Source organism: Chaetomium fimeti (assembly GCF_033439085.1).
Source record: "Chaetomium fimeti strain CBS 168.71 chromosome Unknown B0H64scaffold_4, whole genome shotgun sequence".
In the NCBI taxonomy this organism is placed as follows: domain Eukaryota; kingdom Fungi; phylum Ascomycota; class Sordariomycetes; order Sordariales; family Chaetomiaceae; genus Chaetomium; species Chaetomium fimeti.
The window spans coordinates 2,367,865-2,386,543 of record NW_026944332.1 but is presented as its reverse complement, the minus strand read 5'-3'; the positions used below and the strand labels follow the sequence as shown (position 1 = coordinate 2,386,543).

The window sequence follows — 18,679 nt, the reverse complement described above, 5'->3', positions numbered from 1 at the left end:
CTGGCACTGCAACGGAGGACAGTCCGTGTCTCATCAGTGTCAGTGCTCTCAATGCTATGTGATGAGGTGGTAGAGCGACCCCCTGGCGCCATCATCCATCCGGAACCCCCTCCATACCACCATCACCCGGTTCTCCCCTGCCCGCCAACGTCACAATTCATAGCCCGCGCGTGGGGTGATGCGACCGGGCGGTGCATCCCGGGTTCTTTCGAGAAGTTCTGTCGTGTGAGACAGGTCACCAATTCGCCACCCGATGATTCCGCCTGTCCAACACCAGGGACGCCCCCCATATCCCACCAAGCGTGTACATAGTACACATCAGGAAGTTTACATAGTACATACTTGACATCTGCAGCAGCCAACGGCCCCCCACATCGCTTGCGTGTGGCCAACGGCTTGTCAAAGCCGATCCTGCTGGTACCCTTGCCTTTCACACCGGCGTGGGTGTGAGCGGCTGACCACCGCCTGTACGGGAAGAGAGTCCGTCGGCATCGCCAAGTGGTACCCGCGTCGGCGCGACTGCCGAAATAGCGCGGACGGGATTATCACGGTGAAGTGAAGTGGTGTTGGCCAATGACGGTTAGAAAACTGGGAAAATGGGTGAGAAGGGAAGCGACACTCTCTCTCTCTCTCTCGCCTATGAACGGTTATAAGAGATGCTCATGTGCTCGGCTATCCTCCTGGAGCGCCGCGACTTTGACGTCCATGGCTGCTTCGCTTTTCCTTAGCCAGGACCTTCTCTGTGCGTCAAGTCAAGATGGGGCAGTTCCTCTCGACGTCGTCCAAGTCAACCAGCCGAATCCTCCCCCGTAAAACCGAACACGACATCACCGAGTCATGTTCAGACCTGGGCCATCCCCAGACCCCCCTCGATGGACTCCCCGTCTTGAAGAAGGCCAAAGGCCACTACTGGTACCCTGTTAAGGGCCCCAAGATCCTCGATGCTTGCGGCGGGGCCGGCGTGGCCTGCCTTGGACACGGCTGCCGGGACATCATCAAGGCCGTGACGGCCCAGATGGAGTCGTACACGTACGCTTCGTACGCCCACTTCCAGACGACGCCTGTCCAGGAGCTCTCGGACTGGCTCATCAAGAGCACCGGCGGCCAGATGCAGAAAGTCTACGTCATGTGCTCCGGTAAGCCCCCTTTACCCCTTCTTTAGTTGACTTCCTCCTGACGTTGCTCAGGCTCCGAGGCGATAGAGGCAGCTCTGAAACTCTCTGTCGAGTACTTCCGCTGGAAGGGCGAGCCAGAGCGCGTGAACTTTATCGCCCGCCATGACTCGTACCACGGCACCACCCTCGGGTCCCTCTCTGTCTCAGGCCGTGAGTGTCCACAAACATAATAAAAAAACAACCGAGGAAAAAAAAGAGAACCGCCAAACTAACACCCCCCCCCCTCCCCAACAGACCACACCCGCCGCGCGCCCTTCCACCCGCTCCTCTCCCCGTCCCACTTCCACCACATCCCCGCCTGCAACCCCTACCGCGAGGAGGAGGGCCAGTACCAGCCCCAGCATCCCAGCAACAACAACACCACCACACCCTCCCCAACAACAACCCCCTCCTCCTCCTCCCCCCCCTCCGCAGCCTCCGCAGCAGCCGCCTACCTCTCCCACAAAACCGCCCAACTCGAAGCCGCCTTCGCCCGCCTCGGCCCGCACACCGTCGCCGCCGTCGTCCTCGAGCCCGTCGTCGGCGCCGCCCTCGGCTGCATGCCCGCCCCCGCCGGCTACCTGGCCGCCATGAAGGCGGTCTGCGCCCGGCACGGCGCGCTGCTGGTGCTGGACGAGGTGATGTGCGGCATGGGGAGGGTGGGGAGTACGCATGCGTGGCAGGGGGAGACTAATGAAGTAGGAGAGGGGGTGGGGGTGGTGCCGGATCTGCAGGCGGTGGCGAAGGGGTTTGCGGGCGGGTACGCGCCGGCGTCGGCGCTGTTGGTGGGGGCGCGGGTGGCCGGGTTGATGGAAAGGGAGGGGCGGGTGTTTACGCATGGGCATACGTACCAGAATCACCCGGTCGTGGCGGCGGCGGCGCTGGCGGTGCAGCGGGCGGTGGAGAGGGAGGGGTTGTTGGAGAATGTGCGCGTGCAGGGGGCGCTGTTGGGGAGGTTGCTGAGAGAGCGGCTGAGGATGCACCCGAATGTGGGTGATGTGAGGGGGAGGGGGCTGTTTTGGGGTGTGGAGTTTGTGAAGGATAGGGGGACGAAGGAGCCGTTTGAGCCTGGGCTGGGGGTTGCTGAAAAGGTGCATAAGACGGCGGTGAGGGAGTTTAGGGTGTTGGTATACCATGGTCAGGGGTGCGCTGGGGGTGGACGGGGCGACCATATCATGATCATGCCGGCGTACAATATCTCGGCCAAGCTGGTGGCCGAGATTGTGGAGAGGGTGGCGGGCGCGATCGAGGAGGTGTTTCGAAGGTTGTAAAGTTGTAAGAGAGACATGCCCGTTCGACCATTCTATTGAGGCTACCACTGAGAAAACACCACCGAGATAACAGAACTCCTTCGCAGTACTTGACCAATACACCTCCCATCCATCCCTAGCCAAACTCCAAGAAAGCCATGCACCAACACCGAAACAAAAAGACAGACAGACCCCCCAACCAATCCACCCCCTACTCAACCCCCAACACCCTCAACGCCTCCCCAAAATCCGGCACTTCATCCGCACTCCCCGCCGGCCTCGACCACCTCACCACCCCATCCGCATCAACCGCAAACGCCCCCCCAATCTGCCACCGACTACCACTCTGCGCACTCCGGTTCCTGTCCAACGTCGTCAGCAACAACCAACAGAGAAAAAAAAGGGGGGAAGGGAGCCACCGGGGTATTTGTTGCTACGCAAAAAAAACATACCAGATCCCCTCCTCCGTGCCCAGCTTCCACGTGTGCCACATGGCCAGCGGGTTGACAGCATACCAGGTCGAGCTCAGGCCCAGACCCCAGGCGTGGTAGAGCGCGCGCTGGGGGTCGACGAGGACCTGGACCTCCCACTCGCCGCCTGCTTGGACGATCCTGCCAAGGGGTGGGTTGTTAGTCGATGAAGGGAGGGTGAGAGGGAGGGGGTGGAGGATGGAGGATGGAGGATGGGAGATGGGGGATGGGGAGAGGAGGTGGGACGGACGTACCACCGATCTGTCTCCTCCTGACCCGACTGGGAGACGGCGATGCAGTGGACTTCCGGGTGGTGGTTTGATAGGTCGGTGAGCAGTTTGAATGTCTTTTCGGCGACTGACACCAAACACCCGTGTTAGACAACACCATTACCATGTCACTGATTAATATATAAAAAGAAAAGAAGGGAAAAACAGTATTTGGCCTCGACAATGACTTACAAGGGCAGCCGCAGTGCCGCAGAAAGACGAGGATCACGGCCTTGTCTTTGGGGATATGAGTGTCCTTGCCCAGAGAGGGGGCGCTGTCTCCTACTTTGGGGACGGGTATCACTTCTTCTTCTGTTTCATGGGGCATTGTTGTGTATGTGTGTCTAGCAGAATTCTGATGTTTTACGAAGTTGTTGGTCGTTTTTGACTGAGAACTGTTTTGTTTTTGTTTATAAATGGTTGATGGGTTGTTGGTGAGATTCCGCAATCATCAGTGTTGATTCGTGCGAGTGGGTGCGATCGTGAGATCGGATAGTTATGAATGAGTGGGTTGGGGCTTAAAAAGGTCAGGTGCAAGCTTCGGTGGCGGTTGATGTCACTTGAGAACCACCTCGTTAACTGCCTCTCTTTTAAGTCGCAGCAGCCGTGTGCTTGAGAGACTCCCGCGTCTTCCGGAGTTGGCGGGGCAAAAGGTGAAACAGGCTCGTAAGTGAGCCCCGCGCCCCCGACCGAATCTGATTCCAATGTCGGACTGTTTTCAAAAAAGAAAAAAAATGTAACTTTGAATATTAAGTGTTTGTTTGTAAGATAGGTAGGTAGGTATGGAGAGCAAGGTTTACAGCACGAAAGCCTTACATAGTAGGGACCTGTCCCAACCACCGCTCTCCGCCCCCATGTTTTCTAAATCCATCATATCCAACGCCCCATCAAAGATTGCTCTTGACCCGGGTATCTATCCTCGTGTATTCCATCCAAACATTATATCCCGCCAAAACGCCTCCCACCGCCGCACCCAGACCCGCCTACGCAACGGCAACGTACTCGGTTGACACGTCCCACTCGGCGTTCAGCCCGCCCAGTTTCCTGAACAGCATCACCCAGCTCGTGCCATCCTCCTTATCCGGTCCGATGATCGATTCACGCACGCGGAACCGCTCCGGCACATCGTACGGCGCATCCGCGCTGCGCTTCCCCGTGACCGGACTCAGCTGGCCCACGCTCAGGCCCTGGTACTGCATGAAGCCGCCCATGTTCATCCCCGACACCGGGCCCATGTCCATGCCCATCGGCTGAAGTTGAGGGGATTCGTCCGACGCCACGGACGGCGACCCGGACTCCTGTCGCGAGTGCGAACTCGAATGCGTCTGCGGGTGGTGGGAGTGCGCCTGTAGGGGCATCATGAAGGGGCTGCCATCCATGGGCGTGGCCGGCTCGAGCGAGATGCCCGGCGGGTGGGACGTCGTGCCGCTCCACAATTCGGATGACCCGTCGCCGGACCCGCCCATGTACGGAGTCGATGTCGCAGGGCCGGGAAGTTCGTCGAGCGAAGACGCAACCGAGGGTGTGACGCTGAAGGAATGGGCCGCCGACCCCTCGGCCGGGTCGAAGAACAGCGTCGGGTCGATCGGCATGTGCCCTGCCATATCGCTCATGCTTCCCACCTCGGCGCTACCCGTCGCTGAAGACGACGAACACGAGGATGTGACCGCCGGAGCGACGTTTATCGAGCCAAAACCGTCCGGGAAAGGTGCATCCGACATGTGAGAGTCCCATGGATCCTGTCCGAGGACCGAAGAATGGGGAAACAGCCCGGGCAACTCAGGCGGCGAGGGCTGCGGAGAGTGGGGCTGGCTATTCGCCCGCAAGTGCTTCTCCTCTATCCGCATCGTCCGCTCGGCGATAGCAGCCATAACGTTTGCCCGCCACAAGTTCTCGCGCCGCGTCGGGTTCCGTCGGAGAAGGTCGAGCGCGGCACGCCGGATGATCGGATGCCTGCACTTGGCGGCCACGAAGTACAGCGGCGCGATGATATACATTTCGAACGTAAACACCGTCGCGAACCGCCGTGTGTCGGCTGCCGACGGCGCAGGGGCTGCCGGCGCGCCGTGCTGCTCTGGGTGCGCTGGTGGGACACTGAGCGAGTTGATGAAGTCAGTCGCGAGCGGGATAATGGCCGAGAACGTATCGACGTAATCGTCAAAGACTGTCTCGTGGTGGCTGAGGGCCGTCGAAACCCATATAAACGTCGTGTGGATGTGTATCTGTATGAGAGCAATCGGGCCCACCAGGTTGCCGCGGGATTTCGTCGACCGGTATAGGGAGAAGGCGACATTGAACTTGGCGAGTTTCCTCAGTAGATGGTCCTGCTCCTTCTCGAATGCCCGCATCTGCTCCGGGGGGATGTCACTGAGTTTGGCCAACCGCGTCGTCTTCGCAAACCGGAGGCATTGGTCCATAAAGTCGTAAAGCGCGTACCGAACCTCGTCGATCGTCTCGAACATCATGGGAACCTCGGTCAGCGTCTTGAGCGGTGACGGTATCTCCACGGGCTCGCCGCCAAACATGAGCGACGTCAGACTGAGCCTGGTATACATGGGCACCAGGTGCTGCTTGATGAGGTCGATTTCGGGGTTCCGCGTCGGGTTCTTGCGGCCCAACTGGCTCAAGATCTGGCGGCCCTGTTCGAGATGGAGGAGCGACTCCCTGTCTTTGCTCTGCATGAGCTCAATGCACACGAAAAGCACACAGGTGAGGAGAGGGACTAGAGGCCGGGCGTCAACGGTGCGCATCTGGTCCAGCAGACAGGCGATAGCCCGGTTGTACTGATACAGGGCAAATGAGTTCCGGTCCTCGGCGTTGAGATAAGGGGTCATCGTCGCCTGTACCATCCCTTCGTGGAGGCTGCTCACGGCGAGAACGGCATGTCGCACGGCGGGCTCGGACTGGCATATTTGGAGCACCAGTACCCGCCAGAAGGCGCCGTCGAGGTCTCCCGACAGACAAGGTGCCGTGATGTGCTGGAAGAAGTGGAAGGCTCTCCTGTCGTCCGAGGATGCCCAGTCGTAAAACAGTGCTAGCGGTGCTTGTGGTTCGCCCACGCTACTGGTGATCGGTCCACCGGACCGGCGCCGTCGTTGCGCCATGGTTTTGGCGTCGAGGTAGCCATCACATCTGCGGCCCGTCTTGGTGCAGCGCATGCAAAATGGTTTTGCTTCATCGCACTTGACTTTGCGGATCCTGTCCCGCGGCAAAACAGAGTCCGAGGTCAGCAATGATCTCTTGCGAGCGCCCCGCTGTCATCAGCTTGTCGTCAGCCCCCTCACCCTCCCCCCACGAGAGGAGCACGAATCTCTCTCGGGGCAAGTGGCCGACCGAGATGAGGACCGGGGAGGCATGGCGACAACGTGGAGGGTGGTCAAGGACTTACTTGCATGTTATACAGCCGGTCCTGACCTTCTTGGACCCTTTCCTCCCAGACTGCGGGGGGCGGTTGCTGGATGCGGCCGAGTCCGAGTCGAGCCCCATGTTGGACGGGTATATTCCCTCTTTCTTCTTTCCTACCCGCTGGCTCGGATTTCCCCAGCTCTTTCTGCTCCCTTACACAGGAGTCCCTTCTTTCTGGGCGTTCGACCAAGTGGGTTTGGGTGGTGAGATTTACCGAAACGACGACCTAGATCGATCCGAGAGGGGAGGACCGTGGGGTACGCGAGGTGGCGGTCAAACCCATCCATATACTTGTATGTAAGCGTTGCTCCCGGCGACTTTTTTCAAACCATGCCGCTACCAGCGACCACCAACGGGGTGTGTAACACTTTAGATAGACTGGCATCAAGGATCTGACCACCACTGCCTGCCCGTCCTCGTGCTCCGCCTGTCCCGGCAAGACTGGGGCCTTGGGAATGGCGGGTGCTCCCCGCGACTAGTGTAGAGGGGTGCCAAGCAGGCGCCGACATTCTCGGTACGGAGACACATGGCACAAATGCGCCGCAGGGGAGCAGAGGATCCGGCCGGGTTTGCCAGCAGGTCTCTGGCCACTGGCCTGGGCGGGACAGGGGGGCTGCTAGTGTATGGAGTGTAGAGGGGAAGGTGAACGCGGCCAGCTTATCGCCGGAGTCCCCCGGAGGTTAGCACCTGCATAGTGAGCGTGTCAAATCGATGGAGTTGGAGACTCCGCCTCAAAAAAACACCTCGAAACGGCCCAGAACCATACAGCTGGTGTCACACGAGCCCTACTATGTAGGGGCTACAAGCTGACCTGCATTTCTGGTGACGCCGTGAGCGCTTACCAACCAATCCGGAGGGTTGGGTGCGAGGGGGGGAAGTGTGGATTGCGGAGGGGGAGACGTGGACGGTGTGGGAGCAACGGAGCAGTTGCTTGTTCCGGGGGAGCCCCTGCTGCGAGCGGATATTGCGGGAAATGGAGCAAAAGAGCGATGTTACTTGCTCGCTTAAAACAAGGTAGTAGTAACTAACGGTGGGAGAAATGAAGGAGACGGCTGGGACGCGGTTTCAGAACACTTGCCAAACAAATGGGTGATTTGCGAGGTGAGAGATGGAAGGCACGGGAAGGCTACAACCCCGCCGCCCATCACCCAAAGGTCGATGTTTAGGGTAGTATGGAACCTTAGGTTTCCCTGAACCGGAAATGCTAAAACTCGGCGCTCGAGGTTTCTCCAGGTTGCCAAGTTCCTTCCGTTCTGGTGTTTGCGGCGTTGGGACGCTTGTTCTTTCCCAGAGACAAACCACACCAGCTCAGCCCTGTCCACAGTCAAGTCTTCGCACAAATCACGGGAAAGGCGGGTCGAAGTGTGGGGGAGCGAGAGTGTTGGGAGAGTTCGACTGACATCAAGGTTCCTGCCCGTGCCCAAGACGGCAGAAATTGGCTGCAACTCGAGATTTCTATCCCAATTCGTCTATCTTGGGGCCCTCGCTTCCAGGAATTTTGATGCAGGACCGTTGCAGAAATGAGGTGAGAAACTAGCCTTGCAAATCTCCAGACATGCATCTCACCTGCTGCACCCGCCCCATCCCGGTCTCGCTCAAGCCGAAAGCTTAACCCCCCTGGAATGCTAGATGATCCTCTCTTGAGGCTCTCGGCCCCCACACTGGATACCATCGGCCCCCAACGGGACCCGAGATCGAGGAAATCGGTACTCGGATCGAAACATCCCTCCACCCCCACGATAGCGTAATCATCTCTAAATCGAGTCTGTATGTGCCTCTGATTTCTTGGGATGCCCTCGGTATTGTTCACTTGTTTCTGCCATCATTACTGTCCAGGGAGCGTCGTCTTGATGCCTGGTGTGGAACATCCCCTTGCCTTCGCCGCAACTAAACTGCAGGGTTCTTCGGCACCGAGACATGCCTCCCCTGATAGTATCGGTGCCGAACCAATCATGATAGGGGTTATAGTTAAACTTCTTGCACCCACGACACCCAAAACAACCCCCCACTAACGGCTCTCGAGCCATCGAGAACGTCTGTTCATCGTGCGAGGATTCGGGCCCTCTTATTAGTGTCGATTGGAAATACAAATCGAGCTCTAATTCCCGTCAGCCTCCATCAGCAGGTTAGGTTGTTAACGACACCGCTTCTTCGTGCCCCCCAATCACACCTTGCCGGCCAAGCCCTCCAGTGGAACCCACTTGGATCTGGCGAGCTGGTCTTCGGACGGTGAAAAACGGCACAAGCTTTGGGGTTGGTGCTTTACACAAAGCTCCTTTTCAGGCAGAGATATTTCCTCAGCACCAACGCTGAAACACGAAACCAGCCACGATCTAATATATTCTCTGCCATTTTCCTTGTTGCCTGCGAGACTCAACTTCCGACTCTGTCGGATCAGATGAACCAAGTAATCATGGCCTCGCGGCAACTCAGGCAAGCCGACGAATCTGTCCCAAATATTGCAAGAAAATACACTAGAGGTCGCAGTCGGGACAGCTCGATTACTTCTCGGCCCCTTTTTTGCCGTAAAGCCTTGCTCAAAGAATCACGCCGGCTTTTTGTCGCCCTGTTGTTGAATCTTGCAGTGTTGTTTCGGTCTTAGAGCCGCACCTAGCGAGGGCGGAGCAAGCTCCGTCCCCAGCAAATAAAGGGGTTCGTTGACTGATGCCTTGAAGCCAAGAGCATCCCGTCAGCAAGGTCTCGTTTGGCGACAATCCCTTAGGTGTCATCCCAAAGCCCTCGAGGGTCGGCAGCACCAATCCCCCGACTTGAGCTCACTGTGCCGCAGGTGAGAGTGGCTACAGCTCAAAACATATCACGGCATGTGGGTTATATGGCCCTCGTCGATGGACCAGACGAGACCAGCGGAGACAACAAAGTGCGGGAATCGTGGTGTCCAACAAGGTTGCATCACCTGCAGTCTTACCCTCCTCACCCCCAGGAAATGTCTGCCGGGCTTCCATGCGGCTCCTCGTTGTCCAACGGCCGACATCTTGGCTGTGCGGGGGACAAGGATGCGAGGAAGCCACTTCCGTGACCGTTCCCGGGCCTTCGAGAAGAGGTGTGACAGTTCTCGGCAGAGCAGACGCCTGTCTTCTCACACGTGGAGACGGTGGGCTCGTAGCACATCAGATTAACGAAGCCCCCATCCTTCGGTTCAGGAGCACCGGTCTTCGAAGGCTTTCCCCAGCGTAGGAATGGAGCTAATCGCCGGTGGTACTTCTTGAATACCGCCCACAGCAAAGGGGATTGACCAGGGATTCGGATACGGGGTGAGCTGCGGAGCAGCTAATTATGCAGGCCCATCATTGTGACGATGCATGCAGGCGTTGCGATGGGCCGTCCCTTATCATCGATATAGTTTGAGCCGAGGGGTCGGCTATGGGCCCTTGAAGTAGCATGTCAAACCACATCTGCAAGTTGCCGTCAAACACAACAAGCTCCATGCCAAGCAATCACTAAGACTTCTTGGATAACACACCTGTAGGAGACAGTGGCTGGCGGTTGGGTGGTTGATTGCGTCAACACAACTGGCCAGTTTCTAACTACCTCGGTCATAACTTTCAACTCGGGGTTTTCTTGCTGTCGCGAGTTCATGGCTTTGTAAGCATGTACTCCCGAAAATATCCGCTTGGGGCTCAGGCTCGCTGAACGGTGCATGAAGGACGGTGGCCGGTGGCCGGTGGCATTGTCGGATCGGAGGCGAGGCCAGATAAGGTCACCCGGGGTTGCGGGTTTGCCTCTTCGCCAAAAGAAATCGGAGAGGCAAAAGAAATAAAAATAAAATCAAAAGAAATAAATAGAAAATGATTAGGTTGGGTTAGAGGCACTAAAGAGAACACGTCGTCCGTCTTCTCATAGCTTCAGAATGGAACAGCCGGCAGCGTTTGGCGTGCAAACGGGACGGTGACAACTCCAAATCGAAGTTGGTCGAAGACAGTTGAACCAGAAGGTTCCACACGGCGAGTGCGCATCATCCATTTGGTTGGTTGGCCATGATTGACGCTCGGGCCAGGCCTCAAACGTGCCTAAGAACGCACGGGCTTCGCCGCCCAAGCTCCGCACGTCACTGAGTTGCCGCCTGTTGTCCCGCAGCGTGGAGGCAACTTCCGACATCCATCCACCTCTTCAAGGGAAGGCCGTTAAACACAAGGCTTTCCTCCTTCATCACAAAAACCTGATATTCGAAGCATCCTCTTCATTACAACACCTTTTCCCTTTTCGTTGCGAAAATATCCTCTTTCTCGCAACCCCGCACCAGAGCACACTCCTCCCACCCCGCCTGTTTCCGCAGCTCGCGCTCAGGCCAGCAAGATGGCTCCCGAGCCCACCCCCGACCACCCGGAGCACAAGAAGAAGGTCAATCTGGCGTACGTGGGCCCTCTGGAGATGCTTTCGAGCCTGGCGTGCGATCGACAGTTAGCTAACTTTGACACAGCGATGTCTCCGGGGCTGAACGCAAGGATGAGGATGACACCGCAACCGCCATCCTCAAAAAGAAGAAGAAGCCCAACCAGTTAATGTAAGGTGGAATCGACGATAATAATGTTCTGATCGCTAGCTGACGGGACATTTCCAGGGTGACCGATGCCGTTAACGATGACAACTCGATTATTGCCCTCTCAAATAACACCATGGATGCCCTCCAGCTGTTCCGTGGTGACACAGTGCTGGTTCGCGGCAAGAAGAGGAAGGATACCGTGTTGATCGTTCTGGCCGACGACGACCTTGATGACGGCAGTGCCCGTATTAACCGGGTTGTCCGCCACAACCTGCGGGTCAAGCACGGCGATATCATCACTATCCACCCTTGCCCGGATATCAAATATGTGCGTATTATTTGCAGGCAGCCGGGTTCACCACAAACTAACAATCAAAATAGGCCAAGCGGATCGCGGTTCTTCCCATCGCCGATACGATCGAGGGCCTCACGGGGTCTCTGTTCGATGTGTTCCTCGCTCCATACTTCCGGGAAGCCTACCGGCCCGTCAGGCAAGGTGACCTGTTCATCGTGCGCGGTGGCATGAGGCAAGTAGAGTTCAAGGTCGTCGAGGTCGATCCGCCCGAGTACGGCATCGTTGCTCAGGACACCGTCATCCACTGCGAGGGCGAGCCTATCCAGCGCGACGAGGAGGAGAACAACCTCAACGAGGTCGGATACGACGACATCGGTGGCTGCCGGAAGCAGATGGCTCAAATCCGTGAAATGGTTGAGCTGCCGCTCCGCCATCCCCAACTTTTCAAGTCTATCGGTATCAAGCCGCCCCGCGGCGTGCTGCTCTACGGCCCCCCGGGTACCGGTAAGACGCTGATGGCTCGTGCCGTCGCTAACGAGACGGGCGCCTTCTTCTTCCTTATCAACGGCCCCGAGATCATGTCGAAGATGGCTGGTGAATCTGAATCCAACCTGAGGAAGGCGTTTGAGGAGGCCGAGAAGAACTCGCCCGCCATCATTTTCATCGACGAGATCGATTCGATCGCCCCCAAGCGTGACAAGACAAACGGCGAGGTCGAGCGCCGTGTCGTGTCTCAGCTCCTCACCCTGATGGACGGCATGAAGGCCCGGTCCAACGTGGTGGTTATGGCGGCGACCAACAGGCCCAACTCCATCGACCCCGCTCTGCGTCGGTTTGGCCGTTTCGATCGCGAGGTCGACATCGGCATCCCCGACCCGACCGGTCGTCTGGAGATTCTCCAGATCCACACCAAGAACATGAAGCTCGGTGACGACGTCGATCTCGAGCAGATTGCCGCCGAGACCCACGGTTACGTCGGTTCCGATGTCGCTGCCCTCTGCTCTGAGGCCGCCATGCAGCAGATTCGCGAGAAGATGGATCTCATCGACCTCGACGAGGACACCATCGATGCCGAGGTTCTCGATTCGCTCGGTGTCACTATGGAGAACTTCCGCTTTGCCCTCGGCGTGTCGAACCCCTCGGCGCTTCGCGAGGTTGCTGTTGTCGAGGTTCCCAACGTTCGCTGGGAAGACATCGGCGGTCTCGAGACCGTCAAGCAGGAACTCAAGGAAAGCGTCCAGTACCCCGTCGACCACCCCGAGAAGTTCCTCAAGTTCGGTCTCTCGCCGTCCCGCGGTGTCCTATTCTATGGTCCCCCCGGTACGGGTAAGACAATGTTGGCCAAGGCCGTCGCCAACGAGTGTGCCGCCAACTTCATCTCTGTCAAGGGCCCCGAGCTGCTGTCTATGTGGTTTGGTGAGTCCGAGAGCAACATCCGCGACATTTTCGACAAGGCCCGTGCTGCTGCCCCTTGTGTCGTCTTCCTCGACGAGTTGGATTCCATTGCCAAGGCCCGTGGTGGCTCTGTTGGCGATGCTGGCGGCGCCTCAGACCGCGTCGTCAACCAGCTCCTTACTGGTAAGTCACTCTGTACGCTTAGCCTTTGTCTCGTGCCGTACTAACGTCAAGGATAGAAATGGACGGCATGACCTCCAAGAAGAACGTTTTCGTCATCGGCGCTACCAACCGGCCGGAGCAGCTTGACCCTGCCCTGTGCCGTCCCGGTCGTCTCGACTCGCTCATCTACGTCCCGCTGCCCGATGAGGCTGGTCGTCTGGGCATTCTCAGCGCCCAGCTGCGCAAGACGCCTGTTTCGGGCGACGTCGACCTCAACTTCATTGCGTCCAAGACGCACGGTTTCTCTGGTGCCGATTTGGGGTTCATCACCCAGCGTGCCGTCAAGCTGGCCATCAAGGAGTCTATCTCTATTGATATCCAGCGCACCAAGGAACGCGAGGCTGCCGGCGAGGATGTCGAGATGGAGGATGACGAGGACCCGGTCCCCGAGCTCACCAAGCGCCACTTCGAGGAGGCCATGCAGATGGCCCGTCGTTCGGTCACGGACGTCGAGATCCGCCGCTACGAGGCGTTTGCCCAGCAGATGAAGAACACTGGCCCTGGGGCCTTCTTCAAGTTCCCCGAGGGTGGTGTCGAGGGCAGCGGCGGTGCTGGCAACTCATTCGGCGATGCTGGCAACGACGACGATCTCTACGGCTAAATAGGTTGGGTCTAATAGGACTATCTGGTCTCTGGGATCTTGTGTATTCTAGCTCTTTTCCTTTAATCGTCATGACATCATGAGATCATGGTCATCGGGGATCCGATAGCTACCTACCTACCTTCAGGCTAGCTGAACCGTACCTGCCCGTGCGAGATTGCGTTGGTAGAGACTGGATGGATGCTTGCTTTACTGGGTCTGGGAGGCGGAGTCGGATAGATTGGGGCGGCCGTAGTTTGGGGACGGGGACAGTGTTTTGGTGGCCCGCCGATAGCGGCGGCGTGGCTGTCATTCCGGCGCACTCGGAACAGACAGGGAATAGATTGCGGTCTCCTTGACTTTGCTGCTGTGTGTGATGGTGGTGGTGATAACATGTGCCGATCGTTTTTCTAGTTAAACCATATGCCCAAGGCTTTTGCACCAGCCGGCCATCATACCCGAATGCCACAGGAACTGTCACAACTACCCGGAGACAACCCGATCACGATACTAGCCCAGGATAGGTGGGAGAGCATTCCATTCCATTTGTGATGCTCCATCCTTCGCAATGCTCGAATTAAATGTACATTAGCCCAAGAAATACGCCCGTTCGTTATGTTATCCAGCCATGAATTGTCCCCGATGGCATCGCGTCCCATCCCATCCCATCCTATGACGTGACATTTGCCCGCCCCCCTTCATCATATCATGACCGTCCTCGGGTATCCCCTCCCCCTCTTTGGTTAGGCCTGGCAAACAGGCGACGCCGACTACTAGTAAAATCGGCCATCGCGCCCGCAGAAAATTTGAAAAAAGAAAAAGGGAAACGAAGTTGTGCCCGGTGTTTTTTGCACGGATGTGGCTGACATCTTCCCATCGCCTTCCAGATCCGCCACCACCCCCCTACTCCCGTCTTGAGGGAGATAGGCAGTGAGCGGGTATCCCGAACAGCACAGGGTCGTGTTCATAAAACCATCACCTTGGGTGGGCACCACCCAAATCACGTCCCACCGCTCTCGTCCATCTCGCACACCGAATCGAGACAATCCCGCGTGACCTTCAGCGCCTCATCCACGACGGTCGGCGGGACGGCGAGGCTCGGCCTGCCACCAGCACCAGCAGCACCCGTGCCGTTATTGGTTGCCGCGGCGGCGGCGGCGGACCCGTTGGTCTTGCTGCTGCTGCCGTTTACCGCCGCCGGCGTGCTGCCGTTCTCTTCTGACGATGCGGCGCCGTTGGCGGTCTTGCTGCTGGAGGAGGACGAGGTGCCGTTGGTCGTGGTCGTGGTCGTGGTCGTGGTCGTGGCCGCGGTGCCGTTCGGGGAGAAGGTCGTGTCTTGGCGCACGTCCTCGAGCACGCGGCGGAGTAGGGCCGGGAAGGAGGTCACTTCGCCTGAGCGGAGCAGCGAGAGCGCGTGGTTCTGCACGGCGGTCGGCCAGTTGGATTTGTGCGAGTGGAGGGCGTGCAGGAGGCTGTCTTGGATTCTGGTTGGGGAGGGAGGTGGGGGGTTAGCGGGTGATGGTGGGAGGTTGGTTTTATGGTTTTGTGTTGTGGGGAGGGGGAGGTGTCGGCGGGCTGGCTTACTTGGTGACATGCCCCTCCTTTATCAATATGGAGTTGATTTGGGATCTGAGATCTGGGTCGAGTGTGGCCGCGGTGTAGCTAGCGGCTGATGAAGGCACCTTTACGGGCGTGGAGGGGTTTTGGCTGGCCATCTTTTGTTGTTTGGTTTCGGATTGTGGAAATGAGAGGTGGCGGCGAGCAGGTGGGCGGCCACTTTAGAGCTTGCAACGCTTTTGGCCGGTCCGCTCACCGAAGATGGACTCGCGTTGAGCCGGCGTGAAGGCGGGTCAGGGTCTACAAGTCAGGTGCACGAAGGTCTGTGATCGATCTCGTGCTCGGGAGCGCTTCGTGGGGTCAAGCTCGGGATTCGAGGGGGGCGAAAGATGAAATTTGAGCAGTATTCGGTCTCAAAAACGGGAGAAAGGATGTTGAGGTCGAAGAACGAAGGGGTTAAGCTGGCGCAGGCCGTTCAGTTTCGAGGTGATGGACGATGGAGGGTGCCGGGCGAGGCTGAAGGATAACGGAACAAGGCTGAATGAATGCCGATGAATTCCAGCTTGTCACAAGACATTCCACCACAATTGGCGGTCTGTGCAGAGGGTCCTGTTGAGGCCCATGCGCCACCACCACCGATTGAGCCACAGATACAACAGGGGCTAACAGAACGTCACTCGAGGAGCCCACAATGCCAAGATTGGTGCTTTCCTGCGTCAACCTTGGACTTGAGCGCTCTTTCCTGTGTGATTGTAAACGGCATGGCTAGAAAATATCTGTTTGCAATGCGGGAATACCATGGATTTCTCCTACTAATGTTCCGTGTCCTCGATGTAATTGCTCAAGTGTGCAGCCTCTCCGCTTTTTTTTCCTTTCCATTTTCCTTCTTTTGCTAGAGTTTGTTTGCCTCGGGCACATGTCACGATCCAACTCACTCATGACGACCTGAGCTCATTCATCTCCAACGGGTAGCCTGCCAGTCTGTGGTTTTGCTCTCAGACGCAAACACCCAAGAGTTAAGGCGCGTTTCATCAAACGCACCAGTGCTCAAACCACGCAATTGCTCGGCTTATCTCCCTCAGCGGCCTCCTCGGCGTCGAACATGGCCCCGAGATTCTCGAGAGGGCCGTCTCATCAATGCCCAACACGGTCTTTCATTTCGGCGCCACGATGAAAGCCCGACTCCTGCCGTTCTTCCGTTTTGGGCACATTGGGTTGTTTTTTGTTTTGACCGGTCCCCCTTTTCGTCACGCTCATGTCGGCTTCGAATATTCTCGGCACACCGGTTGCTGTCGTGTTACGCCCACGGTTTCGTTTTCGGTGGTTGTGAAGTATTGGGGGTAAGATTGGGGGGTTATCATCATGCTTATGAAGACGGTAGGGTCGGTTGAAGAGAGCTCTCTATGATGCGTTGTCAGCCATCTAATAATATTTTGGGTTCTTGGGTCGAAACGGGGTAGGAGGTTGTGTTAACGTGGCAGCAGTTAACGCTGGGTTACACAACCGCCGTCAAGCGCGGCTGACTTCTCCTTCAACCTGACGCTGGTTGGCTGGAAGATGCCTCATTCGGGGTTTGGGGGCGACGTAAACAGCTCCCTTCGTCACTGGGGTGACACAAACAATCCACGTCAAGCAGGACTGCCGACGACATGGAATACGTTCCACGGAACACTCCTGACCTGGCTGCTGACGATACCTTCTCAACACAGTAGTGACTGGTTTATGTTTTTTGGTCACCCCCCTACTCCCTAATTCCAAATACAGGACGACATCAATATCTCGTGACCACTCCGGCCTTGCCACTCCGGCGAAACCCAAGCTGCCCAGGTAAGATACGTTCCGATCCGATCTGATCGACAAGCACGTGGACCATGGGTAACGCACGACATAAGGGCATGGGGCAAACGGGGCGTCGGGGTAAGGGTCCAAGAGTCCAGACCAGATCGGAAGGAGGAGAGAGCCTCCGACCCGGGCATCACTGTACCATGCCAGATCCAGCAGGCCTGCACATCATATACAACCCCGCCCTCTCCCCCCCCTCGTCAACCCTCCACCGACTTCCCCAATGCGAGGTCCCGCATCTGCGAGATCCGACGCAGCGGGTCTAGCGCTGCTGGCCGCGAGGGTGGTGTGAAGAAGAGGGGTCTACCCACGACGTCAGCATGTCTCAGCCCAAGGGTCTCAGTGGCTGATCCGATAAACGAGGAACACAAGCGAGCGCCGAAGGGGAGGGGGGTGTGCATGTACGCTGCCCTCGACGAGCCGTGTTTCAGATGGCGAACAACCACTCACGGAACTGTACGTCCACCCAGCCGGGCATGCCGCATGCACATGTACCTTACTTTTTGCATACACGAAAGGGGTAGGGGTGGAGGCGTGTATTGCGAGTTGCATATGATACACAGTAGGTACTTACCAATGGAGGAAGGGCTATATACTAGATAGCATGCACATCACCTTTTTCACTTTTCTTCCCCCCGCCCACCCCCATCCGTCCCATCACCCCACCCCCTTGGGCAAGCAATGGGATGACATGCCGCAGCTCACCACCACACACACGCACACCACCAACGGCACTGCACACACCCAACAGCTGCCGGTACCGCCGCCGGCGCCGCAGCTGCAGGTGTGTGTTGTGCTTCTTGCTGCTATGTACATGGAATGCGGATGCGGGTCAGTAACGGGATGGCTTCCTAGAATAGCCGCTCCTGCACACCATACCTGCCTTAACCTCCCCCCCACCGCCCCGTTATCTTTTTGATGGGGGGGGGCGGGCGAGGCTTCACCGGCTCCCACGCGGTGTGGTGGGACATGTCCCTTGATCGCCAATCTGGAGGTCCCTAGGGACTGTATCTCCTGATCGAGCTGGGCAGCCACACATACACCGGTTGCGGGGTGGCCAATGGACACTATAGTGTAGGCTAGAAAGAGGTGGTTTACCGACTTTCAGCTTTTTCTTCTCCTTCGCCCGATGGAACCGTGAGGCGGGGGAAGCGGCGGGGAATGGGGGGGGATGATGGCAGAATGAGGGGAAGACGACCAAACCCAAAGTGACTCGTCGCCTGGAACGAGTAATCATGACGAGCGAGAACCGTAAAAAGGGAAAAAAGCCAACCTGCCGGCCTCACCTAACATGCTAAGTGATAAACCCATTTGCGGTGCTCTGGACCCGAAGCAGCCAGTCGCAGCCGCAAAAGCAACGGCCGTCTCGAACGGGCTGCAGCATGCACCGGGCCCGATTCGGAAGTTTGGGCGGCCCCCAGATGGGGAATGTGGGCTGTAAGTGGTCGGTCCCCTTCTTGTGATGACGTCTCGTATTGGGGACACGATCCTGCCTGGTGGATTCAACCAAAGTCAGCGGCGGTGTCGCTTGTTGGGTCTGGATGTGGCCCTCCGAGATAAAACAAGGATGGTTGTGCGTTGTTGTGTTGGGTGTGTCTCTGTTTCGGGGGAGCGTACCCGGTGCTGGTAATTGTATCGGGGGCGTCTGCTTAGGGTGGGCCTGATCTGAGACTCTGCACATCAATACGTCCTCGGATTGGTTGGGCATACGGTGGTGTGTCTCAGTGGTTTTGCTGGTG

At 57.6% G+C, this 18,679-nt stretch overlaps 4 protein-coding genes across 4 annotated transcripts; 2 read left to right on the top strand and 2 right to left on the bottom strand.

Moving 5' to 3' along the window:
* The first annotated feature begins 524 nt into the window (after positions 1–524).
* B0H64DRAFT_157381 (pyridoxal phosphate-dependent transferase) lies at positions 525–2,764 on the top strand. Its single transcript, XM_062798524.1, has 4 exons — positions 525–1,136; positions 1,188–1,325; positions 1,410–2,429; positions 2,499–2,764. The coding sequence occupies exons 1-3, from the start codon at positions 758–760 to the stop codon at positions 2,423–2,425; spliced, it is 1,533 nt and encodes a 510-aa protein (XP_062659363.1). The 5' UTR covers positions 525–757; the 3' UTR covers positions 2,426–2,429; positions 2,499–2,764.
* B0H64DRAFT_321598 (uncharacterized protein) lies at positions 2,616–6,247 on the bottom strand (the record flags this gene model as incomplete). The annotated part of the gene is made up of 4 exons (XM_062800525.1): positions 2,616–2,766; positions 2,857–3,015; positions 3,336–3,455; positions 4,131–6,247. The coding sequence occupies 4 exons, from the start codon at positions 6,245–6,247 to the stop codon at positions 2,616–2,618; spliced, it is 2,547 nt and encodes an 848-aa protein (XP_062659362.1).
* A 4,384-nt stretch (positions 6,248–10,631) lies between these two features.
* Positions 10,632–13,899, top strand: B0H64DRAFT_432513 (P-loop containing nucleoside triphosphate hydrolase protein). The gene is made up of 5 exons (XM_062806008.1): positions 10,632–10,918; positions 10,987–11,070; positions 11,128–11,377; positions 11,431–12,922; positions 12,979–13,899. Exons 1-5 carry the CDS (start codon positions 10,863–10,865, stop codon positions 13,560–13,562), a joined length of 2,466 nt encoding a protein of 821 aa, XP_062659361.1. The 5' UTR covers positions 10,632–10,862; the 3' UTR covers positions 13,563–13,899.
* Positions 13,900–14,370: 471 nt separating this feature from the next.
* On the bottom strand, positions 14,371–15,405 carry B0H64DRAFT_156804 (uncharacterized protein). Its single transcript, XM_062798523.1, has 2 exons — positions 15,126–15,405; positions 14,371–15,025 (listed from the first exon to the last, which is right to left on the bottom strand). Exons 1-2 carry the CDS (start codon positions 15,254–15,256, stop codon positions 14,542–14,544), a joined length of 615 nt encoding a protein of 204 aa, XP_062659360.1. The 5' UTR covers positions 15,257–15,405; the 3' UTR covers positions 14,371–14,541.
* Positions 15,406–18,679: the final 3,274 nt, after the last annotated feature.

What these genes read in the sequence shown, in the direction of transcription:
- B0H64DRAFT_157381 (XM_062798524.1), top strand. Translation starts at nt 758, where the DNA reads ATGGGGCAGTTCCTCTCGACGTCGTCCAAGTCAACCAGCCGAATCCTC. An exon ending in AGTCTACGTCATGTGCTCCG is followed by an intron (nt 1,137 to 1,187) that starts GTAAGCCCCCTT and finishes GACGTTGCTCAG; the next exon opens with GCTCCGAGGCGATAGAGGCA. An exon ending in GTCCCTCTCTGTCTCAGGCC is followed by an intron (nt 1,326 to 1,409) that starts GTGAGTGTCCAC and finishes CCTCCCCAACAG; the next exon opens with ACCACACCCGCCGCGCGCCC.
- B0H64DRAFT_432513 (XM_062806008.1), top strand. Translation starts at nt 10,863, where the DNA reads ATGGCTCCCGAGCCCACCCCCGACCACCCGGAGCACAAGAAGAAGGTC. An exon ending in AAGAAGAAGGTCAATCTGGC is followed by an intron (nt 10,919 to 10,986) that starts GTACGTGGGCCC and finishes ACTTTGACACAG; the next exon opens with CGATGTCTCCGGGGCTGAAC. An exon ending in CGTCAACCAGCTCCTTACTG is followed by an intron (nt 12,923 to 12,978) that starts GTAAGTCACTCT and finishes CGTCAAGGATAG; the next exon opens with AAATGGACGGCATGACCTCC.
- B0H64DRAFT_156804 (XM_062798523.1), bottom strand. Translation starts at nt 15,256, where the DNA reads ATGGCCAGCCAAAACCCCTCCACGCCCGTAAAGGTGCCTTCATCAGCC. An exon ending in AAGGAGGGGCATGTCACCAA is followed by an intron (nt 15,026 to 15,125) that starts GTAAGCCAGCCC and finishes CTCCCCAACCAG; the next exon opens with AATCCAAGACAGCCTCCTGC.